At 32.3% G+C, this 22,705-nt stretch overlaps 1 protein-coding gene across 2 annotated transcripts in view; it reads left to right on the top strand.

Annotated features, from left to right (window-relative positions):
- LOC124357311 (coiled-coil domain-containing protein 6) overlaps positions 1-22,238 on the top strand; it is a 29,442-nt gene extending 7,204 nt beyond the window's left edge. For both annotated transcript variants that reach the window (XM_046808979.1, XM_046808980.1), the window contains exons 4-10: positions 930-1,073; positions 3,214-3,302; positions 7,267-7,424; positions 12,141-12,276; positions 15,327-15,445; positions 17,430-17,581; positions 20,180-22,238. In XM_046808979.1, coding sequence (XP_046664935.1) covers positions 930-1,073; positions 3,214-3,302; positions 7,267-7,424; positions 12,141-12,276; positions 15,327-15,445; positions 17,430-17,581; positions 20,180-20,329 — 948 coding nt within the window. In that variant the 3' untranslated portion in view covers positions 20,330-22,238. The remainder of the gene's footprint in view (positions 1-929; positions 1,074-3,213; positions 3,303-7,266; positions 7,425-12,140; positions 12,277-15,326; positions 15,446-17,429; positions 17,582-20,179) is intronic.
- The last annotated feature ends 467 nt before the right edge of the window (positions 22,239-22,705 follow it).

Here is a 22,705-nt window from a genome sequence, read left to right as displayed (position 1 = left end):
TTAATACTTAACATCTTAAACCCATGGCATTAAGATGGGTTTACTACATTAGTATATTATGTAGTAAAATAATATACTAATAATACCAGTATATTATTATTTATTACTTAGAGGCATGTTAAAATAACAATGACTGCATTGCATATAAAGTCATTGTTTCCCCCATCGGATGGTGAACAAGGGATAAGTTACATTTTGTTGTTATAAATTAATTATTGATATGTGTTTCAAGCCCTATACTATGGCAGTAAATATCCCATTTAAATGAAAGGATGTAAGGGTTTTTAGAATGGAACACTGGGGTGTTAAACCTTCCATAAAGGGTTTTCTGTAGTGTTACCAGAGTTTGCAATGTTATACCTTGTGGTTATTGTTGTCAAATGACTTATTACACAGCCTCGCTCAGGTCTAATCAGCGTTTAGGGCCCTCCACTGGGCTAGTGCATCTGCCATGTCATTTCAAGATTCTCTGAGTGGCTTGGAACCCATCTGAGTTTTATATGGTTTAGATTAGTTTTAAGTGATCACTTAATACATGAGCAGGGCTTATGCACATTCCATACCAGTTGGGAAGAGATTTTAAAGGAGTGAAACCTTATTTAAAATACACAACTTAAGGGGAGACTCTACCACAGGTACATGTAACAGACTCTGTAGGTATTAATGATGACAGTTCTATTGGGAATGTTATTTGTGTATGAATATCTGGTGACAATGTATAGGCCTAAATATATTTTTTAGTTAATTCTTAATTTTGCTTTATTAAAAGCAAATCAGAAATTGAATTTCAAAAACTTAAAACAATTAATTTTAAAAATGAATGTCAGCTAACATAAACATATCATTCGATATCTATTCATAACCAATACTTAGATGTGTGATATAATGTAATCTGTACAGTTTTACTTCCAAATTTTTGTCATTTTTAGCTGAGACAAGAAAAATGTAGACTGGAACAAACATTGGAGCAAGAGCAAGAGTGTCTTGTAAACAAACTAATGCGAAAAATAGAGAAACTTGAAGCAGAAACTTCAGCAAAACAGACTAACTTGGAACAGTTGCGGAGAGAAAAGGTTTGTATTAGAACTTATCATGGTATTGCAATGTTAATTTTTCTATTTATAATATTTTTGTATAATGTTTTCCTGTTCTATGCTCCAGAATCAATTATTTTTATAGTTTTATGAAGGAATAGTTTTATAGGAAGTAATATAATTTTGAACCAGTTAAAAGGTTTTTATTTAATGTTTTACGTTTCCCCTCTTCATTTTACATTACATTTGAGTATTTAATAGAGATTTTAAGCTGTTTTATTTTGTTAAGTCTTAAATTGATTGAAACTGTGAGTATTCATTTAAATTGTTTTGCTAAACTTAAACAACAAAAGTTATGACTTTCTTATTTGGACAAGTAAAATTAAAATAAACTAAATTTCATGAAGTAACATTAAAAAATATAGTCATAATACTATAATTAATCCTAACTATTACATATATATATATAGCACATTACGAGGCATGTAGTTGTACCTGTAATCTTGGCCAGTGAGGGTCGTGGCAAGGCAATGGCGCAGGGCAGAACTACATACTTTTCTGCAAACATAGCCTAGGTATTGCAACCACTTACCTTCCCCACTCGCCGGTGATTGTATACTGACCAATGTTTTTACACATGACTGTACAACAGCTCAGGCCGCGCACACAGCTACATGTCTCCTATTGTACCTGACATAGTCAACCGTTCCAAAATTTGTTTAATGCAGATCTAACACATTTTTAAAGTTGAGTCATATCTACAGATGTGTCAAAACGCGAAAGTCAAGAAGTTAAATGTAAAGAAACATTGAACCCATTGAGGTAATAAATAGTTATATGAGCCTCTGCAGGCCTGGAAACAGCTATTAATTTAGGTGAAAATGTAAGCATTTAGTTATACCATACTGACTTTTTTGGTTTATGATAGATTAATGAAATTTGAAACATTGTTTAAAATAATTTTTGCTTTATATTGTTATGTAACATTTAAAGGAATAATATGCTTAATGTAAAACCTTTAGTTACATAAAAAGAATTTCAATGAACTTAGGCCTAGTAATTTTAAATTTGTCAATTTTCTTTTTTCCCCCCCTAATGTAGGGTACTTACGTATTATTTTCTTTTACTTTTGCTTGGACAAATTGTCCCATTGTTTGCCGTAACCACCATTGGAAATGCTAGGAATGCTATCAACTATTATAAGCCAATCAATGAACTTTATAGGCCTATGTCTAATACAGAATTTCTAGGTCTACAAAAGTCAAATGTATTTTCTGTTGCTCACCTCATGATCTAAAGGAAGGATAATATCATCCAAGTTGTCCTGGCCGGAAAATATTAGATAACATCTATCCTCAGGGTCTGAGTTGTCTACAACTAAATTAGTTAAATGATTTCTAGATTGGAGTATGATGCAATCTTCAAAGCTTTCATCACTATTACTTCTACTTGAATTATACTCACAATCACTGTACAATATCAACTTCAGAATGACGCAAGTTTTCACCCTCCCATTATTACACGTAATGTAAACAAACAGGTGGAAAACACAGTATACAAGGTGAGCTATCAGCTGATCAGCAGCGAAACAACACAAAATATTAATAAAGTCAGGTTAGCCACAGTATTAAAACGAAATTATTTATTTGGTTGTGGCATTTGAACGCTTAGTAAGAGACATACCAACAACATCTAGTGGAAATGCGGTGAACTACCTGAACAGTATAATGTCAAATGCCGACCACGTAACCAGCATGTGACTCAGCGTTCTGTCCCGGCCGAGCACCATGTTAGCAGCACATGTGTCTACCTCAGTTGGGTTAATAAAACACAACTGTTCAATAAATAAAACAACAATGAATCATTGATGGTAATCACATATGATAGGCTTACCGCACACACAACCCAAGAACCCAAACTGGCCAGCTGGCAGCGCAGATACTTATATTCCCGAGTTTGTGTCTTGTATTACTTTTAATAATGAGCCTTATGCTAAAATGTTTTGAATTACTGTCACAGAATTTTGGTTACAAAGTAACTTAAAAATGTAACTTTTTGAGTTATAATAGTTTATTAACAGTCATAAAAAGATTTATTGGAGAATATTATGAAGTTGTAAATATACTGAGTAGGCATACTATAAATATATCAGAAATGGTGATCATACATGTATTTCAAGGTGGAGTTGGAAAATACCTTGGAACAAGAGCAAGAAGCTTTGGTCAACAAACTTTGGAAACGTATGGACAAATTAGAGACAGAAAAGAGGTCAGTAACTTATATTTTTCTAAATTTACTTTACTTTTAGGCAAAAGCTTGAATTAACTCATACATATTAGTAAGAAAACTACAAATAATATTAATAAATGTAGAGAGTGTGTTACATATGCAATAAAAAGTGAAAAATCTTTGGATAAACTGAGAAAGAATGTAAGTCCCACCATTATTTAAAAGTGCACATCATATTGTGCCAAAGATGTTTTACTCAGATAGGTAACATTTCACATTGTGTATTATCACAAATTTGTTTCACATTTAACAAAATACATTTTAGACTTATGAAAGTTGTGAGAATCTAGTAATTGTCATGATTTTGTTTAACAAGTATTTTGAAATTGATAATTGTAGGTAATAAGCATTTATAAACTGGATTTTAATGAGTTAAACTAACCCCATTTAAAATTTCCTCTGTAACAAAAATTTTATTTTGAAAAATTGGCAGTTTGCTTTAACTATGAAATGAACTAGTATATTATGTGTGGCTTGATTATTTTTCAGTTCTATCAACAGTAAACAACCATTTATGTAATTTCTTAGAACCTTAATTAGAAATCATGTTGCTAAGGTTAGCCTTATAACCGTTATAATTTTGAAATAATTAAGAAAGAACTTCAAAAGCAAGAATGTTGAATACTTAACCACAAAGTGTTTCTTTACTAAGGTGATAAGAATTGGTGACTCTTGTCTTTTCCAGTATTATTTTATGTTGTATATTGTTATTCTTCGTATTGATTCTTCAGACTAATTTCCTTTAGTTGGTTAAATTTTTTTCCATTTCTTTCAAAGGCTTTTAACACTTAAGTGATTTAGTGTCTATTTTATATGCAGCTTTGATAGCTTATATATTTGTCAACACTAATTTAGCTGTTATATTTGGGTATTGAACGGATTGCTTGATTCTATTCTTGCATTATCTTAAAGCAAACAAAATATTTAAGAGCCAGTAATTGATTATGTTAATTATTATGCTTGTATTCTGGGAGCAAGTGTGGAAGATACTGTTTGGAACCAGTTTCTACTTATTCCACAGTTTGCAAATTAACCGCATTTCGGTAACTTCCATAGCAGATAACTTTCCGATGCATTCTTTATATGGTATATTCAGAGCCATAATACTTTGTGTAACTAGCTAGGGCTATTACTGTCGATGAAAATGGATTATGCGTGAATTTTTGGCTCCAGGAAAAGTATGTGGATTATGCATGAGTTTTTGTTATGTAATTCCGCTAATCAATACAGTGGCATATATCACTAGATTGTGATACCAATAGAATTGTGTAACCCTCTTCCAATCAGACTACTATGACGTGCCTCAGACTGTCATGAATTGATACCAGGATGAATTGATTAGCGTGCTCTGTCACAGCTGTGGTTTTATTATTTTAACAACTCTATTCATAAAAAACTATTATATTTATACATCATTAAATTCTCTATAACATGGTGGAATTGGAAAAATTATTAAGCCTATAAGATAAACTAAAGACGAATATGTATTTGTACAAGAAATGCGAATTTGTGGTGTAAAATTAAAATAAATTACATTTTTTTATACAAAGAACTGTAAAACCAACATAACAACAAGGCAGTAAAACAGAAGCTGTAGCAAGTTACAAACAGGACTAGTAATTCTATAGAATATCAAAAGAAGTTGGAAAGAATTTTAATGAAAACCTATCAAATCACTTATCATTGAAGAAATGGATAAACTTTTAATATATTATTCCTAGATGGCATCAATAGGCATATAAAACATGCAATGAAAAAGGACAAAAGTACTGGCAATAGATATTTACATTAGCAATTTCAAAAGTAACCATATGATGGCAGCACAAAGCAGAAACCAATGAGAAAGCAGTTGATGGCGATCTGTGGTGGTTGCCTGGGAGCAGGTTAAAATATAACAACTGATGTGTGATATGTCAAAGCTAAATCTCTAATCCTAACAAGTCTGTTCGTGGACAACAGCTGATCAACATTACACAAATTACCATTTACTATTACGTATCTTTGGTGTACTTCCTCTTTGAAATTTTTTTTTCTAAACAAATTACTTTAGTTTAACAAATAATATTTTGGTTATACAGTAGTTAATGTTTTATATGTTTTTGTGTATTGACATGTGTTGCCTGCTCCTATTTGTAGACAACTGATCGGCAGTACGCAAATCAACAAAAAATGTTGTTCTTTGTGTATAAAAAAAAACTATTTAGTAACATAATAGAATGATTTTAAATAATATTTTACTTGAAGTTCATATTTTCTGTCTATATTTGTCAACACAAGTTTATCTGCTGGTTTTATGCGTGGAAGTAAGCCGCTCGATGTACACAGACGATTATTTTATCTTTTCGCTGTACTTTGGATCAACCCAATCTTGTGTGCTGGCAAAATTGTTATCTCGTATTGTAAGTTTGTACGCTGCAGACCTCTGGCTTTGCAATACTAGACTGCAGTCTGGAGCTGTGGTGGTAATAGTTTGTTCTCTTCATTTTTCCGAATTAGGTACATATCTTTCCCAAACACCAAAGAAAGGAAACTTATTAGGTGTACATGATGTTATATGGACACACTGATATACTCAGAGATATAAACAAAGGAGCATAAGTAGGTGTTTACTTTTCTTAACCATGTCAGTTGGTGGGTTTCCTCATATTGTTCCGCCATTTCTGGAATTAACCACTACTGTAACTAATAAAACATTTTTTGTACAATTCTTTGTCAAATTTGTTTTATTAATTGTTATCATCGATTTTCATGTTTGAATTAATTTTAATCTTATTTAATATTTAAATCAAATTAAGTTTATTACTAAACGAGAATATATTTTGATTAAAACTTTATTCATATTTAATGATGATTATTATAATTATAATAATTAAATTCCATGAATATGTAATGTTGAATAATTATAGGTTGACCACTTAAAGTTTGATAATAGAACCAGCCACTCTTAAATCCTTGTATGTAGTAGAAAAGTCATTCTTAATATAAGACAGAATTTTATTGTAATTGATCCGTTATCATAACTCTTTCTATATAATAAATATATACGAATGTAAGTGTGTGCTTAAGAAATTTAAATGAAATTATTATAAAGCAAGTTAATTACGTAAAATTCCTTGGGATATTCTTGGCAATGGGCTCACTTGAGATTACCATGTTGACTATATGTGATAAAGATCTCACACAATATGTCACTTAGCCGATTATGCACTTCAGTCTGACTCATGCTAGTAGGAGGATTGTTCTTTAAACTTTTTATCATGGTCATTTAGAGTCACTTTTACTGTATGAGATCGTCTTTTGCAGGCTGTCAAGTATGAAAAACATTGTTAAGAGTTCCGACTTCCGAAACGGCCTCTCAGGACTATCGGGCAGATGGAAAAGATGTAGTTGTGTCCCCCTCTTTCACAAATATAGTCATGACAGGGCTGGTAGGATATAAAGCATGTACGTATGTGAGGAAAAATACAGAACAATTTATTACAACTGGTTCATATCATCACAATGGCACAAGAGAGGAACAACGTAGCTGTCACTTATCATGGTACAAGTACTTCAGAACCATCATGGGGCCTTACCATCTCTGCATCTCAGTTACAATAGTCTTCCGTGGATTCTAAATGAGGAGAGGAGGATGTCTACTTTCAAAAGAAACAAAAGCATTAATATAAATAAATTTTTTCAATATTTTAATTTTATTGATAATATGTAAATAGTATATATATATGATACATTATCCATTATCTGATATTTAATTATTACAAAGTTGTTTTAATGTATTGTTTAGTTTATGAAACAAATTTCTATTGACATGTTCCCTTCTAAATTGCACATAGAGAAACGAACTAAGAGATTAATTGATTGATTGTTGAGTTATATTATATCAAAATCTACAATAATTGGTGTAATCAACTATTATTTTTACTTATTTTATGTATAATTTCAGACTTCTTCAGATAAAACTTGATCAGCCAGTTTCTGATCCTGCCTCTCCAAGAGACATTAGCAATGGAGACACAGCCAGCAATCTAAGTGCTCATATACAGAACCTACGTGGAGAAGTCAACCGTTTGCGCAACCAACTTGCAAACGCTCAACAAGAACGTAAGTAAAGATACTTTTTTGTAAACAGAAACATTTGTATTTAACATTCCAGTAGGCGCGCTGAGTACAGGTGTCCCCCAGTGATTTTGTTTTGGGTAACTGCAAGGGTTGGCAACACTCGTGACCTTGGGCGGTCACATACCTTTCTCCCCACTCACACTCCACCCATTAGTGGATTGTCAGCTTTTATGCTCATTAGTTGTCGTTGTGATCTCGTGTTTATTTGCACTGTGCAATTGTGAAGGACAGTGTGCCCACTGGCATTACAATTTTTTAGATATTGTGTGTGATTAGTTTGTGTTCTTTTAATATAATGTTTAAAACACTGGAAAGTGTGTACTTCATTCTGTATCGTACATTGTTATCAAGAGTTACTAATAAGCGATTTTAAGGATGTGTCAAAAAGTTTAAAGAGTCATGAATGTAGAGTAATAAAAATTAAATTATTTTATATGTTGGACAACTTAAAAATTATATGAAATGAAAATCGAAGGATAATGTTTGGACAATGTGTTCATTCTAAGTCTACATTTACCAACGTTGAAATTATATTTATTTGTTATTTTTTATTATATTTAACTAGCTGACCCGGCGAACTTTGTCCCGCCTTAAAGGCAATATCACATGATCACATTTTTTACTTTTTAAATTAGGATAATTGTAAATAAAAAATATAATTATTCAATGATTCTTTATTTGCCATTTATTGTAGCACCTTGTGATAAACTAAATTTTTTGTTTTTTTATTAGGCGCGAAAACAAATAACGCGGATGGTCTTCCGACCCGTGGACATGCAACATTTAATTGGCCATGGGAAAAACATGGATGTTTGAGATTAAGACCACAAACTTTCAACGATTGGCCTTGTGACTTATTTACAGTCATGACGGATCGGAAATTGAAACCGTTTAAACTCAAATGGCATGTCGGGTGGGATCATCGGGATCCTCGGAATGAGAATTTCCTCACCTTTGAGTATTGTGGTGTAAATCAAATTGTTCATCAATTTACTTACCACCAAACTTGTTCCGTTGCACAGTTTTGGTTGGTATAAGTTTCGAAGCATTACTACAGAACCAATATTTAGTTGTAAATTGTGCCAGGTACATCCAAGGAGTTTAAACATTCAATTGGATAGTTGGTGGCATCATCTTCATTTGTTACACAGTCAACAGATTTGAAAGAATGCAGTGTTCCAATGATCTCATTCTGAATTATGTAGTTTAAGTCAACTACATCTTTATTCTTAGCTGCCAAAATTGCTCACTCACTCAACCATTCATTATTTTTGAGGTTAGTAATGATGTTTGGGAATACTTTGTTGATGAGTTCGTCTTTCGATGAGACAAAGTTACAGATATTCCGAGGAAATGAAATCAATCCGCTCGATTCGTCGACAGGTACTCGACCATTACCGATAGTCAACAATTACTCAGAGAAATCTTCAGCAGATGTATTGTTCAGCAATGCAACTCTCATGCTTGTTGTCAGCTGAAGTTTCCTAACATATCGCCATAGATTCGATGATTTGAGGCAAGCGTTTATTTTTTCGGCAGCAGTTGATCTGGGAATTACTGGCAATGTTTGGCGGAAATCGCCAGACAGTAAAATAGTTGCGCCTCCAAAACATTTTGAGTCATTACGTAGATCTTGCAATGTTAGGTTAACTGCTTCCAATGCACGTTTATGCGCTATTGCGCATTCGTCCCAGATGATGATCTTCGATTCTGATAAAACTTTCGCCATAGCGGAGCGCTTTGTAATGTTGCACGTTGGTTCTTCAATATATTGAAGATTCAACGGCAATTTTAATGCAGAATGTGCCGTACGACATCCTTCTAACAATGTGGCTGCTATTCCAGAAGAAGCAACTGAAACTGCAATGTTGGATCTTACACGAACAGTGGCTAAAACTACTGACATGAGGAATGTCTTACCAGTTCCACCATTACCTGGATAGTAAAGTCAATGCTTAACAGTGATTGCAGAAACAGTTGAAACAAAATTTGCTGTTTCTCTTAAGCTTACTCTATGCTTTAAAACTATAAATGTAAAGAAATTTAAAATGGTAATTAAATAATATAAACATATATTTCTTTTTTTGCATTATATATGTTTACAAAGAACAGCTGATTCAATTTGAACAGGCCCTTTCACTTAATAACATATGTTTGCTGTAATGCATTTCTTACGGGTATTTCCGTAACTTTTAGAGACCAGTGGGGCGGAATCCTGAGTCGGGAACGGGATAAAAAGTATCCTATGTGTTTTTCCCAGTTCTTAGCTACCTCCCTACCAATTTTCAGCCAAATCGGATCAGCCGTTCTTGACTTATAAATAGTGTAACTAACACGACTTTCTTTTATATATATAGATTATTGAATAAACTTTTAACTATATTCCTTTGGATAACCATACCCTAATTATCATATCTTAATCTATAGCTCACCGTCTGTGGTTATCAATGACCTCGTCGAACAAATCAATCACAAGGGTAAGAAAAACTGAAGGTTCACAATCACAGATTGTTCAAAGCATTTTCCACAGATGTCTAGTGTAAGAAATTGTAACAGATAACCCCAATAACTAGTTACACAAACTTTTGATTGATGAACTCAAAACAAAGAGAGTGGAATCAGTTCTACAGTTTTTTATTGGGTACAATGAAGAATTTCTTAACCACATAGTCAATGGTGATGAAACATGTCAATTCGAACAAAACAGACTATCATTGGATTAATAGTCAGACATCTTTGCCACAATAGCTGCAGAATTTTATTCAATAACATTACAAACTTGTACCTAAGTATGAATAAGTGCTTTAATATAAATGTTAATTATGATGTAAAATAGTTTAACCCTTTGCACGCCAACGTACCTATATTACGGCCGTCGGCTACTCAACTAAAAATCGCCAACGGCCGTAATATAGGTACGTCACGTTTTTCACCTGTAATTTTCTTATAGTTCATCTGATTGCCGCGAAATTTTGACTAATCGATAATCGATTAGTTGCTTTGAAACCACAAAGAAGTTTATTCCTCTATGGACTGTTAGGTCGTATTTGAGCTTTGCAGCTGTTAGATTGTTTGGTCGAGAGTGAGGTTACGTTCGTGTTGCTGTGTGTTGTTTACGTTTGTATTTCTCTCATTACTTTTGTTGTTAGGGCATTTTTATTATGCCCCTTTTATTAGATTTATTGGTACTTTGGGATTATACCGACCACACCCAGACATGAATCGTTATTTGACATTTAGGTTCTACTGATTACTAGATTAGCGTTAAACAATATTTCGTCAATATAAAACAGGAATTGTCTTATCGCAAACCCCTCCCCATCCTCAGACAGAGGTCTAAGTCGAGCGGTCTAGTAGATAACGTGATTGCAGAGTCTCATCGCCCGTTCAGCTGGTGCGTCGCTTTGTTGTACTTCCGTGTTTTACCCCTACATTTCTCCAAACACAAAAATTCAACAAAAACAAACATTACCAAACAAAAACTAAACTCTTTATTGAAAAAAAACACACAAAACTTGTTTTTATTCTTGATCACACTCCGCCACCCAAAATACGAGTGCCTCCGGCTGAAGGTGCTGCTGAAGCCCGCGCTGATGTCAACGAAAGAAAAACATCCCTCGAGATAGTACCTATCAGTAAAATATCAAATTCTAGAGGGGCTGATCAGAAATATAAATTGAATTGTAATGGAAAGGCAATTATGTACCGTGCAAAAAAATTAAATAATCATGTGATACCGCGCGGCCTGCCGTAATCGGGATTCTCGAGAAAGATAAGATAACAGCGACAACAATACCGATCACAATACCTGGAAATGCATGTTGATTGATGGAATGTTAGTTCTGTTACTCAACTACATCGTTTTATAACGTTCTAAGTTCATTGAAAAAAGTTTAAGCGTTGGGGGCATATAACGGAATCTGACCCCATTAACAATTGATAATCGTTGTAAGTTTGTAATTAAAGAGTTGTTTTTTCGTTCTATCAATTTATATTTTTGTGTTCTTCATACTGGTGTGTTTGGTATAATACCAAAGTACCGATTTATTTTAGTATAGTGTCAAATATTGATTTGTGAATATAGTGTAACATTACATACAACATCCATGCAACTTACAAAAACTGTGCCCATGTCACATTTAGTGAAAAAAAATCACAACTGGACTTCTATATAAGGTAGGCTTTTGAAATGTTGTAATTAGGTTAAGGGGTAGATATAGTTTACTAGGATACAACAGGAAATCAGTATACAGTTTTTTTGAAACCAATTATTTGTGCTAAAAAACATATTTTTGAAAATTTTAATTTTTTTTTCTAAATTTTAATTTTTTTTTTTTATAAGTTTAAATTACATTTATGCAACTACAATTTACAAACCGAACAAGGGCATTTCATAAGCAAAATAATGGTAAAGAAATCATCAATATCTGTTAAAAAAATAATAAAGTTATGATACATTTTGTGAAAGCTTGCAAAACTGCTGAAAATGCTCTTGGCGTTTCTGGGTAGTACTTTTGGAAAATAGGCTGGCGTGCAAAGGGTTAAGAGTATACTTTGAAGTGTATATAATAAATGAAAAAGCTCTAAAATTTGTAATTTTTTAATTACAATTTTTTAAAACCCTTAATAATAAAATATAACTTATAAATGTATATATGATTACATTTTTGGCCATAAATGATGTTTTTATGTCATTAGATACTGAGAAAATGGAAAGATATGCTAAAGAAGAGAGGAATATTCGGGAGGAAAATCTCCGTCTGCAGAGAAAGCTGCAGCTGGAAGTGGAGAGGCGTGAAGCTTTGTGTAGGCATCTTTCTGAATCAGAGAGCAGGTAAGTCTACACATTGTACAGCTTCAAAGCACAACAGACTGAAATTGTCTGTGCAAAAATGTTGTACTTGAATATATTTAATTACGATATATGAATTACTAATTTTTTGGATAATTACGAAAATTACTTTTGGATATTGGTTGTAATAAAACAATAATTTGCTTACAAATGGTATTTGAGTATTTATTTTACAGTATTAATATTTGGAAAAGCTATTAAAACGAAAGAAAAACTAGTAGATAGTAAAACAACACTTGTCCAATATTTTTTTATCATTTTATAAAAATATTGTTATTCTTTAAAATATCAGAAACCATTAACCCTGCTTTAAGCGATTATCGATACATTAACTACAGTTTCAAAATGGCACTAAGCTATTTTCGACGCATTAACTATGTCGTAATATGATCTCTCACAACAAGTCTATTTTTACTTTGTTTGAAGTAAAACATACGTAAATCTAACGATAAAGATTCAAGGTTTCATATTATATCATAAAACGCTCTATAGTTAAGTTAAATCTTTCATTATAAAATTCTAAACTTGGATGTTCACATTTCCTATTGCCATTTGTTTGCGTAATTTCCGAACACGCTAAAATTACCGTATGTTTGTAAAAATTCCCTATCGTGAGTTTACGTTCTACACGATCGTAAGTGTCGCCATTGAAAACAGTGTATTCTTGGCTTTCAGAAACATCTTTTCAATAGCCAGTAGGAAAATAAATGTTTATAAAATAAGCGTTTGAAAAGCTTGTGGCGTTTGCCACTTTATTTTGTTGGCCGTTGGACGGGCCGGGAGCTGTTTCCCTACAGCTGGTCGAGTCGTCTGTTTTTCCAGCTGGTTTATCTCTTTCTAGATGTTTCTGTGGAATTCTGCCTGTTTGATTGGTTCTAGTTTCTCAGGTTTTCTAGATATCTGGAATTAGGTTTCTTGCTCTCTTCTCTTCTGGCTTCCGTAGGGCGAGGACATCTTAGAGTCTCTGTGGTCGGAGTTCTAAAATCAAAGCTGGCTGCCCGCTCCCTCGACGAACTGGCACAGTGTTTTGGTGTTAATATCGTGGCCCCTACCTTCCAATCAACGTTTCACGACCTCGTTTAATATTTAAGACCCAGTCGTTCCATATTCAGTGTACGAATTTTTTGTCGCAAGCTTGTGTTTTGTAAAATCCCAAAATGCCTAATGCGTTGAAAATAGCTTCATTAAATTTTGTTATTTTTGTTACTTTATCGTTGTCTGGAAATAGTGAAAATCATATCAAAACAAAGAAGAAGAATTGCTCTAAGCAACAGTATAATAGACAACGAAGACTATGAACTAGTATTTTATTTTTGTTCTGTTGCGCAATCACCGACTCAGCCAGTAGAGAAGAACAACGCATCGCATGGTTGCCATGTTGATTTCTTTGTTGTTATTACACCATTGCCGGTATTGGTGTATTGCTTGCTATTTATTTGGATATTTTAGACTTTTCGTTATTTAGTGTGTATAAATAAAAGTTTGTTTATTGTTTTTTTTTAATTAGTGAAGTGAAAAATGTAGAGGTTAGGTTAAGTTTTAGCGAATAGGTTGGATTTTTGTGAAACTGAAAATAAGCCTATGTTCACGTAGGTCCAGTGTTTTATTATTTTGCAGACAATTTAATTTTAATAAAATTTTGATTTAAATTTATGCAAAGGTATTTATTATAGAAGTAAAAAAGTTTTTTTTTTACTTTTTCTGAAGGTATTAGCGTTTTATTTCTTTGACCATCGCTTGTTTTATTTTTTTAACAAAACAATAATAGAGATAAAAATACATTGTTGTACATTTTTGTAAACTGCAATAAACATACTGTCTTTATAAATAATATTTGGATGAAAAGAAAATTGTTAGCTAAAAAAGTTAAGCATTTATTTCACAATTTTGACTTTTGCAAAAATAAAAAAAAGTTTGTTGCCATATAAAATATTTTATACAATGTAAACTTCTATAAATATCATATTTTTCTCTTCTACATATATTTATCTCTTAGAAAAAAATATTTGTTCATCCAATAGATTCCAAAATGTCACAATGGTATACATAATAGTGCTATACAAACTTTTTCAGATTTTGTAGTTTTTATAGATATATTATTCAAAAGTACCAATAAACTTCTTTTACCTAATTATTTTTTTTGTAATTTGTAATTGAGGTATATAAGCAAACTTTTGTATATTTTAGAATTATTCTAAAAACTTTCATATTACCTGAGAGGGTGCTATACATTTTGAGAAAAATTTATTCTTTACTAATATTTTTATGTTAATCTGTAAAAAAATAAAAATACATTAAATGATTCAATCTTTAATATTTTTTGGGGAAACTGCATTTATTTTTAAAGACATTGATGTTTTTAAAATGTTTGTATCTTAAAAAATAGATGAGCAGTGATTAAAATACAAAATCACCAAAAAGTGCCTGCCATTTTGGGAAAAATGATGGCCAGTTCCAAGGTTAAAAAGGTGGTAAAATATTTTAAATATATTTTATACATTTACAACACAGGAATAAGTTGCTTCGTGTGTCACTTGCAACAATATGTTATTGTCATATAATTATACTCAGTTAAAAAAAAATATTTATTCTGTATTGTTCTTGTTGCCATATTGGTTATCCATGAAACCAATGTAAAAATGTTCACTAACACATTAGCCAAATCCCATGGAGTGACAAGCACTATCATCAAACTCGATGTTTCTTATTTATTTACATGAAGCTTCCTGCAAAATTTGTAGTTTAGTTTGTTTATGTATTTCATGTGGACAGACGGAGAATCAAACAGGCAAATTATATCATTTTAGCTCCTCAAGTAATAATGCTAACACAGCCAATTAATAAAAATAAACAAAGTTTTAAACTTGTAAATTTATATTCTTAAGCTATTTTATCTAAATTCAGCACTGTAATTTTAAAAGGACAATTTTTGTATTACACATTTTTTATATTTATATTGTTATCAACATTTCCGTAGTACTACTTTTTTCTTTGTCTTGTTTTAAAAGAAAACTAAGTATTATGTTTAATAGCTTAGAAATGGAAGAAGAGCGTCACTACAATGAGATAGCTTCTGTACGTTCTCGCACAGTGTCCAGTCCCATTCCCTACAATCCGTCACCCAGCTCCTCTCGGCCTCTTAGCCCTGGAGGTAAGTGTTTACATGTCTAGTGTATAGGAACATGCTTACACCTACACAGAGACTCATATACAGTATCTATATCTGGTTGTACGTTCTCGCACAGTGTCCAGTCCCATTCCCTACAATCCGTCACCCAGCTCCTCTCGGCCTCTTAGCCCTGGAGGTAAGTGTTTACATGTCTAGTGTATAGGAACACGCTTACACCTACACAGAGACTCATATACAGTATCTATATCTGGTTGTACGTTCTCGCACAGTGTCCAGTCCTATTCCCTACAATCTATCACCCAGCTCCTCTCGATCTCTTAGCCCTGGAGGTGAATGTTTGTACATCTAGTGTATATGCTCTAAGATATACTATAAACTCGTATATAGTATGTATGTCTAGTTGTATGTTTGAGTGTTGCAAATAAATAAATATTCACCACTAATAAACAGTTCAAGTCTTAACATCATAATTTTAAATGGCAATTTAACCCTCCAGAGACCATCTGATGGTGTTCACTTGATACAGTGTCTTACTGAACACAGTATACCATCAGTGGTCCTAAAAGACATGTGAAGAATCTTAGTGCTCTAACAAGGTTTTCAAATTTTAAAATAGTATTAAGGTTTAAAACTGTTGTCATCCACTATTATTAAAGATAGATAACTATGTAAAATTTCAGTGTTGTAACAACTGTTTATTACACGTATTAAGTGAAAAACAAAGAAAGAAACTAGTAGAATTAAGATTATATTATAATGCATACAAGGTAATCAAGACCTATTGTAAAATTTTGTTGATATTCAATACAAAATATCTTTAAAACCTATTTTCGTAATTGTGTAGAGTTTAAGAATGGTATATATCAATTTGGTGATGATTTTATTCAATCCTTAGATGTGATAATTATTTTATCTCATTTAGCTGACTTAATTTGGTGTCTTAGTGCTAAAATTTTGTTCTAGGAGGGAAAGGTTTTTTACCCTTTGCATTATGTTCTTTTATCACCTTTGCACTTCCCTTACTTATATTTACCCTCAAATCAGACTTCTGCAAAAATTAATTACATTTGTAGGCTCCTGTTGTCTAATATTCGTGGGGCTCAAGAGATAAGTCTTAGGAATTTTACCCTGATTTTACAAATAGCAGGACAATTTGGTCATATGTGATCCACTTATTCCTCTGCATCTCCACAGAGTGCATTCATCAATAGACCTACCTTCATCAGATGTTTCCAAAGAGGGTCATGCTCTGTTATCATTCCAAGTACAAGTCGTGTATCCTCTTTGCTTGAGTCATGAGGCCTTTCTGTATGTCTTGTATCTGTCCCTTTTTTTCCTAGGCATTTTCAAGATCAAAGGTACTCTAGAAGGGTATTCCACAGCCCGGCTCTAGCCCTACCAAAAAGTTTTCAGAGACTATCTTGGCCAGGTCTGTTGGTTTATTCCCAGAATGCCTTACATCCGGCACCCAACCAAACTACTTTGTTCCTCTTTGTCATTAAAACTGTCTTGATATTAGCAGGTATTCTACACCTTTAGGTTTATTCTATATGAACCTTCTGGCACATGTTTCAATTACTATGCCTTCTACTTGAACACCGTTGCATATTTTCTTAAGGGCATTGCCAGTCTGGCCCATTGAAGATGTACTACTTGTATACTAAACCCTGCTCTTGGATCAAAGTGTGAGCTGTCAGTTTAAAACTTCAGAAAACCTTTGATAGGGTAGACTTTCTTTGTACTCCATTTATCTCTATTTACTGTAGAAACAATGATGGTTTGTCTTTTAGAAATCGTTGCAAAGTGTTTTTTTTTTTTTTTTTTCATAATATTTACCTTTGTTATATTGCTATACATGTTTTACGTCTTTTCAACACATCCTTGTTTGCTACCATCATTATTTTACCATATTTAATGATTCAAAACGATTGCAAAATATTAAGAAAATCTGTCTATATTAGTTTATTTTAAATACAAATACTGATAATAAAATGATGTATTGTAGGTGGATTGGCAGCACTGGGTGCTCCGGTGGTTCCTGTCGTGCCGAGGTGCTATGCTTGTGGTCTTGGTACCACTCACCCTGTGCCACCACCAATAGGTCCAGCCTTCCAGGGACTCCAGGGCAACTCATCCCCTCCAGCTCCTCCTCACGCAGTCAGTATTCATTGTAGAATTCAATATAAAGCAGTAATGTACATTTTACTGCTTCTAATCAATTTTTTTTATGTATAGTTGAAATCAATCTACATGATGACTTTTAAGAGTGCAGCAATTAGCCAAGGTAACATGCAGAGTGGCTTTCCCTGTCTGTTTTAACTTTTAGAAGCTAAGAGAGATATGCTGTATATTCACATAAAAATTAAAACTCCCGGCTCACTTAATTCCATATGTTACCTCTCCTCTTTCCAAAAGTGCCACAAAACGTCTGTTAACATTATGCACAAAAAGAGTACAGATTTTTGACATTTTGCACAATATTCACCATAACACGTCAGCACAAGTCCTAAATGACTTGCACAGGAGGGCACAGCATGTATTTATGAAGATGGAGGTCATTTTGAAAACCTGCTTTAATTTATATTTAAGTCATCGTAAATAATTACTTTTAACAGTAATTTAAGTACATTTTGGTGTAAAATAGTTTTGTGAAATTGCAACAGCTTTCTAACACTCTATTGAAAAATATTGTACTCCAAGTTAATGTTTTGTCTAATGGTAAAACATGCTTCCTTAAAAAAATGTCAAGAAGAGTTCTGAAACTTTCAGCACTCCTAGCAGCTAAACAATTAAGTACATCCAAATAACACAAAGAACAGTTAAGTATATCGAAATAACTCAAAAAACGAAAAAATCTTAGAATTGTGCATTAAACTCAAATCCATCATAAAAATAGAAGTTTCCATAATATATTTCAAAGTTGGCTGCCATACTGGAAAATAGCAACCAAATTTAAACTATATAATTTGAATAATTAAAAAAATAAAGTAAAGTTTCAAATTTACATTTTGCTATAAAATTAATAGTATTAATGGTTTCTGAGATCCCAATGGTGGCCACCTTGAATTGATCACCCTGCAGATTGTGTTCTTATAGGTTCAATAACTGTTTTACAATAACTTGTAGCAGTGAAATTATGCACATACACATTGTAGGATATAGGGTTGTTTTACAAATAGTATACAATCTTAAATGGAACCTTAAAAGCATAATATAATTTTAATACATGCTAGTTTGCAACTAAAAATGAATATGTTGGAATGTATCAGCAGGAATTGGTGTTGTAGAATCTCTGACATGTTTACTCTCTGATTCTATAATTAATGAAGTAAAAATAATAGTAATTCAAACATAAACTCTAAATTATTTTTTACAAACACACATCGAATTAGTCGTAGTGCTTCCAGACAATATACATATCATACTTCTTTGCTGACTATAGCAACAATTTATTTGATTTTCTGTAGTGAATTTTACGATGGTGATATTTAAAAAAATTTGTTTTTTTACGAGCTCAGTATAAACGAAAATTGGTTAGGCATCATCTATATAATAATTATTTTAATGCATCATGTTATAATTATTATTAAAAAATAGATTTCAAATAATCCTGAGGAAAATTGTGGCATTTTAATACTTTAATACATGTTTTGTGTGTGCACTTATACCTCCTTGTATGAGTGCTTCTGTAGTTTTCTTCATTTTGTTGTCCAGATTTGTTTTAAGCTGAGTGTATAAATAAACACGCTTAGACCATTAAATTTTTTAATCAAACCTAATCTAAAAATAATCAAACAAATCTTATGGTATGTGTAAGTAATTACAAAAATTATATTTTAATCTTAGAAGTTAATTTTTGTCTGGTTTGTCTTGAAAAATTCTCCCACACAGAGACCTGCTTCACAGTCTGGACACCAGAAGACCGTTTCCTTTTTTAGGCATGCTTGGAACAAACTACGGTCAATAAAGTGTCATTGTATAAGATGGACAGGTAATGGCTCAGTTGTTGGCCCTAACATAGCTGAGCTTTTCTAAACCTCCTTGGACATTTTCCCTTTCATATAGGTTTTCAGTATAGTTACATTTAGCAAGTGATTGAAAACCGACATACCATTTTATGTTATACTTTCTTTCCATGAGGACGATTACCAACATTCGATCCTTTACGTAAATTGCTGCTGTAATCCGCCACTATTATAGGTCTTAACATTTCAACATTTCACTTCTACAATATACCATATCAATATATTGATGTAAGGCTAGTGATTCACTCATCATCACACCATTTGAAGATTGAATCATCACCAGTGTGCACAATTAGTATGTCTCCTAGTAAGTCAGTTGCAGATTTTCTTTCTAACCTCAAACTTGGTACACAATAAGTTTTTTTGTTTTTTTACTTTTTTAAATTTGATAAGTTCAGGATTATAGTAAGTGCGTAACACCTGACAGCCCAAGGCATGAACAAAAAGAACTTCCACAAATCCTGCCCAATCTTAGTATGCAATAATAACTGACATGGCTTAGGATGTCGGAAAACTTATCTAGGCGTAGAAAAGTTTTCATTTCCTACAATATGTAACAATACATAGATTATTTCAAATTTTGTTAGATCAATAAATAATCTGTTTTACTTGTAATAAGGCCTGTTGTTCAAAAACAAACATGATTCTTTTAAATTTCGTTTATTTTGAATAAGTACATACAGATTATGTTGGATACAGAACATTTACATGTATTATGTATTGATTACAGGTTCACCACTTAAGGCCGGGCCAACGACCATCCGACAGGTTCATCAAGCCAGCTATTCCCCCATACTCTATACCCTCTCCTCAAGCTCCCACCTCTCCATCCCCTGCCTCCCCCTCTCCTGCTTCTCCCATGGACACTTCAAAGTCTTAGTTTAGCAATATGGCCTGCCAATTGTACCACTTATTCCTCGATATATAAGCTAATTTTGTCAAGATATTTGAATGTGATAAAGATTTTATGTGCAAAGTCATTTACTAGATTGAAGTGATATTGGCTTTTAAGATTTTTAATGAAAATGTGTAACTCTATTATTGATTGCAGTGTGGAAATATTCCTGACCAGTTGCTATCTGAAAATGTTATTCTTTTGATGTTATGGATCAAATTAGGCTCCATTTGTTAGCACTGTATGTTTGAGCCCGTTTGTTACATTTAAATCATACCAGTTATTTATATTTAAACAGTAGTTGAAGAATGCTTTAATGTACCTAATTACAGTTTTGTGAGGAATATTTGTTTTTGTTTTAACAATTTAATGCTGACATCAAAAGGTTGAAAAATCTTAGTTTTGTGTGGTGTTTTTCCATTATGAGGACCTTTGCGGTTTTCCAACTATACATTATTGAATGTCATATTTTAACACTATACAGCTTAAAAGGCTTCAGGATTTAAAGGCACTTGCTTTCCATATTCCATAGTTACATTTATGCCTCCTTATAATGGCTGTAAATATGTTTACATTAACACTTTGATATTTTGTTTTATTAACAATTATTTGTTTAATACAGTTAGCTTGAGTAGTGTACACTTTGGGCAGTAGGTCTTATCGAGGTAATGCACATCTTGTTAATTTGACTGTAAAGAGTATATGACCTGTGATCCATGTGAGCTTGAGGTTTTGTGTGTGTGCGTGCATGTGTGTGTGTGTGTGGATGAGTCTGTTGGAGTGTGTTAAAATGACCTAAAACCATGTAAAATGTTGCCAACTGCTTATTGTCAACTTTATGCAAAGGACTGATTTATAATTTTTTTAATTGATTTAACAATATTTTCTGTTTTTGGACAACTTGACATGTAATTGGTAATTAATGTTTAAAAACCAGTTGTTTAATTTTTCCATACCAATATATTTTTAGGAATGAGGCAGTCAAAACATTTTACTTGGTTTCATATTTTTATATTGTATTCATAATCTAATAGTTTGTGATCATAAATCTGTTTATTTTTTTATTATCAAATGTTAGATGAGCTAGGCAGACAGCTAAAGAGCATAGGTGCCTTGTGGCGGGTTAACTTCTCATGTAGTCTTTATTAATTGTTTATTTTGATTCAAATATAAATTTTAGTAACTATACACAATCACCTTCATGTTTTACTTTTTGTCTGTTTCAATGAACCTAGCTTTTACAGCTTAGTTTTGTCAGTTGTAAAAAATGTCATAGCTCCTTTATTTTTTAATAGGGGGACTAATTTGTTTTTACCATAGGAAGTATTAATTTTTGGCTTTTATAATATATAATTGTAGTATGATTTTGATGTTATTGTTTAAGGAATCGTTTGCCAGTTTACCCTAACAGTTATATTCCAATGTTTTATATTAACTTTATTTTGTGTTAGGCGCGGAAGAATAATTTACCTTTATTAATATATTAATTAGTGTCTAATTAGTATATTAATTATTATTTAAATCTACAGTGCTAACTTTATTTTTTTGAAATGTTTCATAAATAAGTGAAGATTAACCTTCATTGGCAAAGTTTTCTATATCTATTCCTTATCCTATATAGATATTTTTAGTTAATACTGTTTCACCTTATATAACTGCAGAAATTACAAAACATTATTTCATGACTGTATATTTAATAAAATGTTAATCTATATAATAGCTGTTAGTCCTATGTGGAAAGTTTATTGTGGTTTGAATCTAAAAATATAATAACATTTATTTGCATTATAGACATGAACCTAATCAGTAACAATCAGATTTGATGTTTCGCTCAATTCAGATTATGTTGTTGTTGTATGAAGCAAAATAAACTTTTTTATTTTATTGATAAAAACATTGTCTTGATTTGCTTGTACAACCTTTCACGGAAAAAGTTCAAAAATATTGCAAGTGTGAAAGTGAAGCACTTGCAATAATATTGATTTTATTGCTCACAATTTGCTATGTGCTGATTCAAAACACACAATATGAAGGCATATGCTGCCTTGATTATTATTTACACACTTTTATGTTATAAAAATAAATTTTTTAATTATAAAATAACCCTTTTTACGAAATTGGGTGGGGACAAGTGTACAGCTGTGTGGCGATACCAGGCTCTCCCATCACTCAGTTCATTATTCCCTGATTCACTGCCTCTTATTACAGAAGTTTTCTATTTAACCCATTGAAGACATTGGACGGGCAGTTTCCATCCTAGAGTTTGCGTGGCGCAACACCCGTCCGCTAAACGTAGTTGAATATATTGCCGATAGATCACAGAGGAATTTCACAGTTACTTTGTATTTTGTTTTCAATATT

Source organism: Homalodisca vitripennis, chromosome 3, assembly GCF_021130785.1.
Source record: "Homalodisca vitripennis isolate AUS2020 chromosome 3, UT_GWSS_2.1, whole genome shotgun sequence".
NCBI lineage: Eukaryota > Metazoa > Arthropoda > Insecta > Hemiptera > Cicadellidae > Homalodisca > Homalodisca vitripennis.
The sequence above is the reverse complement of the archived record's forward strand: the minus strand, read 5'-3'. Positions and strand labels throughout refer to the sequence as shown.